We start from the raw sequence: 12,502 nt of genomic DNA, 5'->3' as shown, positions 1-12,502 counted from the left end.
GCTTCAGAGAGCACTGAGACCTTCTTCGGCTGATTCTCACACCGGCTACTGTAGTTGATTCCTCTTTTCCTGTGTTTTCAGGATCAGCATTCGAGCTTTCACACAGCTCTTCGGTGAAGATCTGAAGGATTTCTCCAGACCTCTTTTCTCAGACACTTTTTTCTCTCTGCCCATCACAACAGAGTCGGGTAAGTGCAGGTTTGCAACTCTTTTTTTTTTTAAGATTGACTTTTCAACCCACACAATTCACACAACCACATCTTTTGTCTGCAACATATTTGTTATAGGCAGCTAAAAGAAGCCATTATTTCACGTGTGTGTTATTACTTGATCCCTCCTTGATGCCACTTGGCTACCAGCAGTCAATGAGCTGCTTTGTTTGACTTGGTCAAGACAACTAACCTAACTGTGCATCACATGTACATCACATGCAGACACATGTACAGCACATGCAGACTCATGTACATCACATGCAGACACGTGTACAGCACACAGGATGGTGAGTGATAAAAGTCACGGCGTTGGCTCCAACTAAAGTTCTCAATTCAGTGTCATAGCAACCAATGAAAGTAAACAAAATAAGGCCTTCGTGTTGCCGAAAGGCCATGTATAATTCATAACCTTGTGTCTCCCAATGTATCTATTTGTCTATTCTTTATGTGTGTGTGGTTTTTAGCAGTTTCTAAGAGTAGCTTTGTCTTGTACTGTCTAGCCAGGAGAGTGGTTGGTTTAGTGAAAGTGCCACTTAATTAGTTGTCCGTGTGTTGTCATTGGCCACTTCAAATGCAGACAAGACCCCGCCTCTTCCTGCTGCCAGTTCAATGGGGGCGTATCCTGATAGCCTCAATGTCAGATGCCAAGATTCTCTTTTGTTAACATTACCTTTGGAATGGGATGGGACAGATCAGAACTAAACCAGATCTCCACGCTTGTAAATAATGTGCCATCCTATGGTGCCAAACGCAATGCGCTGGTAAAATGTTGCTGTTTATTATTTTTCAGAAGAAAACACTGCTGGGTAATTTTGAGCCACTGTTTTCAGTATCAAATGCACTAATAAACTTAATTTGTTTCTTGCCAGTTTTATTTCTGTGTGTAACCACTATTAAAAGCTGGTCCTTTGGTGCACCGAGTTGTCCATGCGTGGCTGAATATAATGTCGAGTTAGACTACTGGGTCCTTCTGTAATAAGCCTCATTAAAGGGTACTGTGAGATGAATGGAGTTGTGCTTCTGGTTTCTTTATAGACATATAAAGGACAAAGTTCCTCCTTTTGCGTTACAGAGCCCTGATTTTTCAGACATCAGTGATTGCTGTCTCTTGCTATCACAGACTGTGTCCATGATTATTTATATGTTTTGTGAAAAGCCAAGACTTTGTTTCTGTCTCTGTGCAGAGCCGTTGCTCGGGGTGATTGAAGGTATCAGCGCTGGTCTCTTCCTCATCCTGATGCTAGTTGCAATCGCTGCCTTCTTGGTCTACAGGAAAAAAGTGCGGCGCGGGTAAGCATCCCCTGTGTTTTAGCACCATTGCTTTTGACGGTTACTGCCTAACATCACTAGACGATTTTTATTGGAAACATCCGAATGCTTTGAAGTCACAGCGACAAGTTACTGTAATCACGCAGCGCAAAGAAGCGTAGAATGGCTGGCAAGCCACGAGAAAGGACAGCTGGACCACAGACGCATAGAGACCCCCCCCCCCCCCGCCCCCCCCTCCATCCCCCCAGGCCTCTGCAACATGGAACGCACTGTTTGTACCGACACCAGAATGGTTCCTATGACTCATGTGCAGTGCTTAGACACGTATTACATGCACACAATAATGTGTTCCCATGTGTTTGGTATCTTTACACTGCTTTGAAATAAGACGATAACCCTGGTGCTTGTCTGTTAGTCATCTCCAGGTCACACGGAGGTGCCATGGTTCAAGCCAGCATTGTGTTTATTCCCTAACAATCAGGTTCTCTACATGACGGACTTCCAAAGGCGCCTAGAAACCTTAGATAAGTGCCATCATTTGAGGATAGTCACATAATATGTAAATCAGTTTCAGTTGTAAATGTTTTTTTTCTGATGTCCTGAAAACCTAGCATAGGTCTGGCCCTCTTGGGCATATGTTGGACATCCCTGCTGTAAACATTTGTACAGAGACAGTCGCTTTATGTAACTGGGCCTTAGACTTTTAGGTAGCAGCTAGAAACTCCATTTGCAGCAAACAAGTGCTATAAAAATAATTATCTTCAGGAAACTAGGAACCTTGTCTGCATTTATTAAGACAGTCTACCTTTGAGAAGTTGACAGAAGCTTTCAGATGTCGGTGCCTAAAACATTTTGATCAGCAGTGATGTTTCTGTGGTGCCCTAAGGCAGGGTCGTTCTTATTGAAGCATTAAACTTCGTTTTAGTGAAATGCCAATTGCTACACGATCCCTTCTCTAATGAGCATGAATGGAATCATCAATCTCTTATTAACATGACATTACATAACATAGCATAACATAGTATAGCATAGCATAACATAATATATCCTTGTGTCACCTAATTTGTTTTCCCAAAAGCTTCACTCTGCTCTCTCTTCTAAAATTATTTTTACCCAATAATAGTGGTCATCAATGAGTGACCTTCACTGCTGTGCATAATCTTCAAATATTGGTTGCCTTGCCACAAAAGATGCCCCATTTCAGGATCTTTGAAGATCTGTTTCATTTAATCCACTCTTAAACCTCAATATGTTTTCCAGGCAGTTTTCACCTTCCTCTTTATTATTCACCTTAAAGGCTTTGCTATCATATTTTCTCAGCATGCATGTCTCTGGGCCCTTGACAAAGGTGAGTCACTCTCTTATTTAAATGTTTGTTCTTCTGTGTGCCATTCATGCATGTGATTCATTCTATTCCTGTACAAGCCCTTCATATCTGTGAATATTATATTCTTGTAGTGGGGTGACCATGTTAGCAAGTAGCCAGGCCCTTATGAGAATGTAGAACCTTATGCATGGTTCAAATAATTTTTTATTTGCTCCCTAATTCTATCTGAGGTCAGTAGAGCATGTTATGAGCTAGTTTCTGACACTTTTCTGTAGATTGAGGAACATACTGCTTGCCGGATTCTGTAGCCTTTGCAATAAGTCAGTGATGTTATTTGGAGCTCTGCGGACAATGTTTATGTAAATTAGGAGTGATGTCATAGAAATCCTTCCAGATCCACTTAGTGTCTAACTTGAAGGACAGCAAGGATGTTCCTGAGGTTGGGCAGATGTATATAGATGCCAGTGAGTATTGTGTCAGTTCAGGGTGTTAACTCCACACTTGTTTGCTAGACTTGTTACCTAGTCAAAAGAAGCATGTTGGTGGTCAGAAACAGGATTTCGGTTTTTGCTCTATTCATACATAGGGAAGAGCCAGTGGCAAGTGTGGTCTAGACATTCAGTGATGTGTGCTTAGCTCCCTAGTTTGTTATGGAGCTAAATGTCACTTTGGGTTGCAACAGAATATAGTTTGAAGTGCACTTGGTTTGCGCTATTAGGTGCGTATAGGCTACCCATGTCCACACTTACTATAACACTAAAGGCTATACCCAGGGGTAAGTGTTGTCTTTCACACTATCATGACAGACTTGTCTGTTCCACGCTTTCTTGAAATTTGATGGTAATTTGGCTCCTGCAATACATACTGGATTAAAAACAAAAACACGCACCTTCCAAGTTCATTGTGTAGATTTTCTCTGTTTTAGACATTTACCTCGTCAGGCGAGTATCATTTCAAGACCCCTTTTCTAGTGCAAGTTGGAATATGTTACACTGTATTAAATACATCTGACTCTTATACCTCACTTTTAACACGTATATTCCATACTATGCAGCTGTTGTGGGGATTATGAAGAAAGTCTCTTTAATTTTTATTATTATAGTAACAGTTCCGATGGGCCTACGGCAAGGCTGAGTACTCGACGTGAGAGGACATCATCTGTACATTTACATTTGGGTCATAAAGGGTAAGAAGACAGTTTAATTTTTCCTTACAATGCTATTATATCGCTTGCATACGATTACAATATATGCTAACTTGTAGTATGTCTTTATGATTCGCAGCAACAGAAGAACTTCCAGGTGAGTGCATAAACAGGCTGCAGATTGTAATTACATAAGCAAAACATACTTTTATGGTCTAAATCTTCCTTTGTCTTCTTCCTAATACAGCCCAATTAAAACAAGTCAGTTTGATGCTCACTTCACTAAACTTCAAGCAGACTCGAACTACCTGCTGTCGGAGGAGTACGAGGTAGGGTGAACTATAATTATTGGTATCTGAAGTAATTTGGAATCCAAGGTGTTGACATGAAAGCAATATACTATCTTTAACCCTTAGGTAAGATAACTGTATTTGTTAGGTGCCTGGTTTTGCCTTGAGTAGAAGTATGCAGACTGGCTTGACAACTCCATTCTATATGTCTTGATTATGGGATGCATGTTAGTGGGAGGCATCTGGAGGATGTGGACCTTCAAAGGAACTGACAGCGGCAGCACAACAGGAATAGAGACATAGAAGGAATGCATAATGTTTGGTTGACTTGCACACTGAAGATTAAAGAAGGCAAGTCCATCAATGCGGGATGAAAGAGCAAGGTAACCAACACTGTGGACTTTGGTGCCTCAGTGGGTTCAGGACATATGCTAGGAAATTTAAAGAGCAACACGCACACTTAGGGATCCATAAGGGTACTCTGAGTTGCCCGAAGAGGATTAGAAACTATAAGAAAGAGTTTGTAGAGAAGGAGTCGGCTGACAGCCTAGCAGCAGGAGATTATGGAGAAAGGGAAATCCTGAGCCCCACTAAAGCCCACGTTTATGGATAGAGGTACAGGGAAGAGGGGACGGTGAGGAAGATGCACATGCAAGAGAAGAGCAAGTGAGGAGAAGAGTAAAGCGGGATAAATATAATCAGAATAACAACCCCTGCAGTAGGAGGAGAACACGCCTGCAGGGCAGAAAAGCCAGAAGGAGGATTGACATGGAAGAGGAACACCAACACTATTCACATTTCTTTAGATAAAATGAACTACTTCTGTCTCAACCATACCTTGTGAAAGACTTCTGATGGAAGGAAGAGTGGTGAAATAGATCCACTGATGGACAGTCTACTGTCAGCCATATTAAATCCAGGACTTCTGCCCTTTTTACTGAGGGCACTCGTCGAATTATTACATTCTCTTTGTTTATTTTAAATACCACTGTTGTGAAGGGGGAGAGAGTCTGGAATACTGGGGACGTAAGGTTTTGCTTTCATCCACGAAGAAGGTCTTGGAATCATTGGAGAGGTGGATTGAAGTGGTTCAGTCTCTTAAAATGTGCTGACCATTAACATTTTCGATACAGTTGATTTTCACTGTTCTTTATTTGTATCTCACCTAAATATAGGTTTTTAATAAAATAACATTTTATCCACAATTCATCTTCATAATAAAAATATAATCATTATTGAGTCACAGTTTCACACACAATAAGGAGCCGTACCATGATGGGCTTTGCTGGTGCAGAACTGAGCGCCTGTAGCATGTGTCTTCAGTGCATAAAGTGAATTCATGTCTCCTGGTATTTCTCTGAGTAAGGGCCTGATTACAAGTTTAGGTGTTATTTAGCGCACCTGATAAATAACAATACCAGGGGCAGACCTTATAGGCCAATTTGCTTGCATTGACCCACACCATATTACTATGATTGCTGGAGCTAAATAGACCTTATACGAAGTACGGTATTGTTGGGATTTTAGACGAGTGGGTGTTATTACAGCATGTTTCTAATCGCCCTTCAGGTGTTTACCCAAGCTCTCGCTATCACACGACCTATCAAGCTGACGTCCCTTCTCAGTGGCTTCTATGATGTTTAGTCATAACCTTGCTAGCAAGAAGGCTTTTGGTCAGTAGTACATGTTCTCTTCATGTATGTGTAGGAAATAACCTGCGCTCTGAAGCAGAGAAGATTTTGTATTTATACATCTGCATGGAAATGGCAGCTTAACATAACACAATGGACAATTCAGTGTGGGCTTCTAAGTAAACCAAATTGTTTAAGTGGAAGAAAAGTCTAAAGTACTTGCACAAACATATTTTGTCGACTGTGAAGGGAATATTTGTCAGAAAGATCTGGGTCATTTTAATGCACTGATTCGGCTGTTATTATACAGGATCCCATGTAGCTGCCACAATAAATGTTCAGCTCTTTGATGGTGTCTGAAAAGAGAGTCGCTGGGAACCCTCAGGATCCATCTTCCTGCCCAACACTGTCCTCCTCCACATCGCTCTTCCAGTTTTCCCTCCTCACATACAAAAATGTAATCTGGCCCTCTCTAATGCCGTAACCCACAGCCCATTGTATGCCAACCCAAGTCCCAAATCAGGCAGCATTGCTCTCGCAAGTCTCATTCTACATCACTCCATGTCAGTCTTTGTCACCTACCGTGATGCATGTAAGTCCATTACACCCCGCCCTAACCCTTTATGCGGGCTTAACTCCACGCCCGCTGAAGATCGTGCAATGGGGTGCCTCCACCTCCAGGGCTCTATTGCAGGTCCTGATGCCTTAACACTCTTCCTACAGAAGTGCCACAGGGGCCCTATTGTACTCACCGCACGTCACACAATTACTGCTGTCAATCAAAAATAAACAGAGTTGAATACTTGCTCATGTACGCGCCATCTATGTGATAGGAAACACTCGATTCTTTATTATGTCACTCATCGTTGATATTTGCCTGGCTGTCCTCTGGGCTGCTTGGAGGAGCAGTAGTGTTACTCAGGGCTGTGTAGCTAATTGTTGACTTCCTGGTTGTGACGCACAGCACAAGCTCCTCTACGCAGCGTCTTCCCTGTATCTGTCCCATACACACCATTGTATTCCTGTCATTTCAGGACCTGAAGGACGTGGGTCGAAACCAATCCTTTGACACAGCACTTCTGCCGGAGAACAGAGGCAAGAATCGATACAACAATATATTACCCTGTAAGTTTTATGTGGGGATTTGTAATGCTGTTATTTGTCACTTCTTCTGAAAGGGAGCAGCTCAGGCTTACGATGCGCCAGTCCCTCTTCTGTGCAGAATAATGTGGGATGGTGTTGCCTACTCCAGACCTGGGCTCACGGTGCTGAGGGTGCATGGCTCCCAGTAGGCTCTGCAGCTCGATGGGGACCCTCATGTTTCTGAAGCACACCAGCGACAAGATCCCGTCTAGCTCTTAATGGCCGCTGTCAATAAGGCTAGGTCCCTCATTTAGTGATCCTTTGCCCATTTCTTGGAAATCGCAGAAGTACTCTGCAGATTTGTGGTTGTTTTTTTCCTACTCCGTGACATACAGTAGAAGAGTTGTTACCAAAATGCTCTTTAATGACGTTTCCACCAGCAAACCTGGGATGAAACATTCTCTAGTAATAAGACCCAACACATTTACTACTGTGGGTCACTGCTGGTGAATTGCACTAAAATGTGCGAAACACCCTGCATAATATGCTTTAAATGGAGACTTTACGATTGTAGTATAATCAGGGACATCTTAAGGATTCTGGGGGCCCTGGGCCAAACGTATTTTGGGGGCCCCTGTTCGGAACACCTTTAAATTTATGATCCACTTTCAGCTTTTTCATGCCCTCTTTGGCGGAGTCAGCGGCACTGCACAGACACACTGGTCCAAATTCTAAATGTGTTTCCATATCATTTTCAATATAGTGATGTGCGTTTTAATTACTGGAATACTGCTGTAGCTCACTAGTATTGTTGCAAATAATCTCTATGACAGACTGCCATTTCTAATATGTGAGGTTCTGTGTTGATCTGTAAGGAATTTTTTATGGATGTTGCATGGTGTTAAAAACAAGCATTCCTCTGAAAAATAAATATAAATTAAAGGAAAGTGGTATTTAAAACAACCTATTTTTAAGAATCATTCAAGGTTCTCAGGGCAAGACTATGCAGAACAGAGCTGTCTCTGTCAGAGGGACCCCCTGAAAGGCTGGGGCCCTGGGTCAGAGCCCATTTTGCCCAGCTTTAAAACGTCTCTGCAAGTTACTTTATGTTTCTGACCTTTTTCGGAAATCCTCTGTTCCCAGACGACTCAACAAGAGTGAAGCTTGCAAATGTGGACGACGACCCCTGCTCCGACTACGTCAATGCCAGCTACACCCCCGTAAGTGGACGCATGTTCCCCGGTAGCCCGTAGCATTGCTGTGCTACTGAAAGTATAATATACAAATACTGCATCACTTATAGAGCATGTTGTGGGTGATAATGTCCATTCTAGCCATAGACCAGAGCTTGAAGACAGCTAATCAGCAAAAAATATGTGGCTCACTATTTCATCTTTGAGATTCCTGAAAATTGCATGTTAAATGGAATCACAAAGAGAAGCTGCCCCTCCTCCGCGCAATTCACTGGGAATATATCATTTCTTTGTAGCCACTCTGGCAGCCGGGCATCAATAAAAGGTTAATGTCTACCCTTGCCAATCAGTAGTCATTTGCACAGTGAAAGCTTTCAATGAGGGACTTCTAAGCTGTTGGCATCACTCCCAAGCACCTTTGCACGAGTCCCATGAGTTCCCTTGTTTAACCTCTGCACACTTTCCCTCCATATGTGTCTTACTGCATGTATAACAAATGATGCTCCTTTGCCAAGGTAAAGCATTTTTGGTGGCCCAACCCCAAGCCGGCCATTGCAATGCCAGCATATTGGAATTATAAAGCTGTCCCTAACAAGCCTTCACCTATGCACCAACAGCTAGTTGCAAGGATGAACTGAAGGATCCCAGCCTCATAAATATTGATGTGGCAGAATTCCTACAACCCCTTCAAATCAGCCTCTTTGATCTGTGCCCAGTTGACACATCTGGCCTAGTGTACAGAACTGGACAAATTCCAACGCACTCTTTGAGGAAACCCAGCTCTGTGATAGGACCTAGACCATAACACATCAGCTGCTGGAAAGTTTGAGATATTGTTGACCAGTGCACATAAAGGGCAAGTCAGTAGTTCAGCTCAAGCGGCTTATTGGAGTAGTCGTTGCCAAACTCAGTGACCACCAACAAGTTCAATGCAGGACCACAGTGCGAATTTAAAACACTGTTTCTGTTTTCTATTTCACCCAGTCTGCTGCCAGTTGATTTGCATTTAACGTAGCACATGTTGTGTTACAGCTATTGTTTTAAGGCAGTTGATCCGTGGTGACTGAATTTGGTGGTAACAACCTCCTTGGTTTGCATGAAATTTCTTTTCACGCTTTTTTTTGCCAGCATGGAATCCTGATATTTTCTCCCTTGAGTCTGCCAACGTACCTCCTCTAAATGTCTCTTTGACTGCAGCATTTAAGGCTAGGCCTGGACTCTAAAAATACTCATGAGCTACTGTGAACAACAAAATGTGTGATATCTTCCTTTTTGACTTTGCTAAAATAATTCATCATGGCCTCTTTTTTTATAGGGCAATAACTTCAGAAGGGAATACATTGCCACTCAGGGACCTTTGCCGGGCACCAAAGATGATTTCTGGAAAATGGTCTGGGAGCAAAATGTGCACAACATTGTGATGGTGACCCAGTGTGTTGAAAAGGGGCGGGTGAGTACGTCCTATGCCATATAGATGTGTTTTCATGTATATATAATTTGTTAATTGTGTGTTCTATAAAGACTCTATGTAATAACACATTGTTCTTCTTTTTCTTTCCCTTCTACTCCTCATTCATCCCTTCTCCTCTGCTCCTAGTCTACCCTCTGTACCCCCTCCTCTGCATTCCCCCTTCTCCTCCTTCTCACAAGAATTGAGTATTGACACCATTATGCCGTGAGCATTTGTGCTCCAATCCCCGATTGAAGAACCTTCAGCAGCCAATGCTTAGCAAGATTATTTTCCAACTGCTGTTCAGACAAATAAGTGACAATATTGCAGAACCTCAGTTTAGACAGAAATAGTCATCCCAGCTCTTATACTAGAGATGTGGTAGAACACAAAACGTTGGATTTTTCTTATTGGCGAGTGCATATTAACAGATTTATTGCATTAAAGCAGTTGTGTCTAAATTGCAATGAACTTCTTTGATTATGCAAACGAGTTAAAAGCCATAATTTCCCACTCATCATCACTGACTTTTATTGCCTTCATTAAATCAATCAATCAGTGGATTTGAAGATCGCTTCATGTCACCCGCGAGGGTAACCAGGCGCTGACAGGGTCCAGTTGATTAGCTGAATAGCCAGGTCTTCCGGGAGTTACGGAACTCTGGAAGAAATGCGGAGGTCCGGAGATGTGTCTGGTGGGCTGATGAAAGTTCAGACTGTGGTTCAAGTATGCAGGTCCGCAGTTGTGTAGGGCCTTCTACACATGAGTCAGGAGCTTGAATCGGCATCTTTTCTTTACAAGGAGCCAATAGTGTTCCCTGAGATAGGGGTTGATGTGGTTTCATCTAGGGAGATCCAGGATGAGTCTGGCTGCAGTGTTCTATATGGTCTGTAATCGGAGGAGGAGATGAGCTGTGATCCCTGTATAGAGAGCGTTGCCATTTTCCAGTCGGCTGGAGATGAGGGCCTTGATGATGGCACATCTTGAGTTTTTAGGTAGCCATTTGAATATCTAATGAAGCATGCAGAGGAAGAAGAAGCAGGGAGAAGAACGTTGACCTAAATGAGCAGGAACTATATGACAAATGGAGAGGAGATGCAGCCCACCATTATAAATGAAACTCCCTGCTCCAATTCTTAGAAAGCCAGCTTTGTTTTGACCCTTTGTTTTCTTGATATATTTAAGGTGATTTGTAAGAACACACAGTTGGAGCATTCATTAAACCCACACTAAAAGAACCAGAATTAGTTGTTACTGCACTTAGTGCATGCTACTTTTTATGTAGTCTGACACCTCAGCTTAAAGAGACTGTGGATCACTAGTGAGTGGTACAAACTGCTCTCTTTATTTTAAAATGTATCTTAGAATCGTTGATTGAGGTGTTTTTTGTATGTATTGTGATGGTAAACATGTTGTTAATAAGATGAGAATGAGCTTGGAGCAGGCAGCATTCACAGCATATTTTCTTCATGGCATATGTTGATGATAGTTTGCAGCAACAACTGTAGTTCATAACCCATAGTTATCAATAAGAAGGAATGTCAGCTAATACACACTGAAAATAAATATTTATAACAGTCTCTCTAAAGTTGGGAATAGAAGATAGAGTATTTCTGATTTATAATACACATATAATGCTTTGTATGTCAATATGTCGATAGCTAGGATTCCCAGTGTTGCTGACACCTACTATATCAGAAAAAAAGAAAAAAAGCAAGACTTGTGACTAAGCCACTGAGTCACCAGGAACTGACCATCGGCATTAAAAAGTGTCAAAACAATGCATTGCAAAAAGTGTATTTTAAAAAATTGCAACTGTAGGAAATATTTAACAGCTAATACTGACCAACTGGGAAAAGCCTTTATTCCTGGAAATGAATAGTTTTTTTTTACTCTGGTACTGTAAAACAGTTGAACAATGAGCCCTATATACCACAAATTAGAGGTGCACAAGAGACCGTGACCGCAAGGTGATACTTGCCCTTTAAATTAGAAATTGTAGGCCTGTTAAATAATGCAACTACCTTCCGTGGCTAAAAGATTTATAGAAAGAGTAGGCAACATAATTGTTACCACTTATCTCTTTGACATTTCAGCTGAGTTTAAGTGCACACGTGTGTTTGTGTGTGTGTGTGTCTGAGTGATGCAAGTGGATGTAGCGGATATGAGAAAAGTAAATCAGTCCAAAGATTGCGACTATTGAATATGTCACAATGACAACAGTCAAGATGTCTTATAAAACACAGCTAGTGGCAAAACCCGACATGGTTTGCAGTTCCCAGCTTAAAATATCTTGGGTGAATTATAATATGTAAAGACAAGCATTTGCAATGCAATAGGTCTTGCATTTGCTTGAGTTAGAGCTATTGGTGTTGTAATTTCATAACTGGACTTTTCTTGCCACATAAATTGGTCAACCCTCCCTCATAATTTGGTCTTTTCTTGCCACATAATTCCAGTGGCCCTGCATATAACTAAAGCGCTTCCATTTACCATCTTCCTCTATCTGCAGCCAAAAATTAAAATGTTGTCATTTAGCATCCTAATTTAAATCTGCCATGCTAATTCCAATAGAATGCCACTTTCGTCAACCCAACGTCAGTTGCTGGCTGGCTAACTCAATTCACAAAAAAAGTTGCAAGACAGCCACGGAGGAGTAATGAGAGAAATAAACTAGAAGGGTCACCCAAACATATCAAGAGTGTTCAAATAGTTATAGTGTAATATGGATGTTTAGTTTTTCCTGAATCATGGTCATAATTCCAATAATGAGAGAGTAATAAAACATTTACAATTATCATGTAAACCCAATATCCTTTATCAGAAATAAACTTTTGGCATTAGACTGTAATGCTCAGAACAGCCACTAGAGGACATCACAATTAAAACAGCATTTGTAAGAA

At 41.7% G+C, this 12,502-nt stretch overlaps 1 protein-coding gene across 3 annotated transcripts in view; it reads left to right on the top strand.

The window, feature by feature from the left end:
* PTPRB (protein tyrosine phosphatase receptor type B) overlaps window positions 1–12,502 on the top strand; it is a 335,571-nt gene that overhangs the window by 272,221 nt on the left and 50,848 nt on the right. For 2 of the 3 annotated variants that reach the window (XM_069228335.1, XM_069228338.1), the window contains 8 exons: window positions 82–188; window positions 1,397–1,502; window positions 3,911–3,994; window positions 4,092–4,109; window positions 4,200–4,281; window positions 6,908–6,998; window positions 8,100–8,176; window positions 9,465–9,599. In XM_069228335.1, coding sequence (XP_069084436.1) covers window positions 82–188; window positions 1,397–1,502; window positions 3,911–3,994; window positions 4,092–4,109; window positions 4,200–4,281; window positions 6,908–6,998; window positions 8,100–8,176; window positions 9,465–9,599 — 700 coding nt within the window. Of the gene's footprint in view, window positions 1–81; window positions 189–1,396; window positions 1,503–3,910; window positions 3,995–4,091; window positions 4,110–4,199; window positions 4,282–6,907; window positions 6,999–8,099; window positions 8,177–9,464; window positions 9,600–9,746; window positions 10,024–12,502 lie in introns of those variants that run through there. The other variant, XM_069228337.1, reaches the window with a different exon arrangement.

Source organism: Pleurodeles waltl, chromosome 4_1 (assembly GCF_031143425.1).
Source record: "Pleurodeles waltl isolate 20211129_DDA chromosome 4_1, aPleWal1.hap1.20221129, whole genome shotgun sequence".
NCBI classification, from domain to species: domain Eukaryota; kingdom Metazoa; phylum Chordata; class Amphibia; order Caudata; family Salamandridae; genus Pleurodeles; species Pleurodeles waltl.
This window is presented reverse-complemented; position numbering and strand designations above follow the sequence as displayed.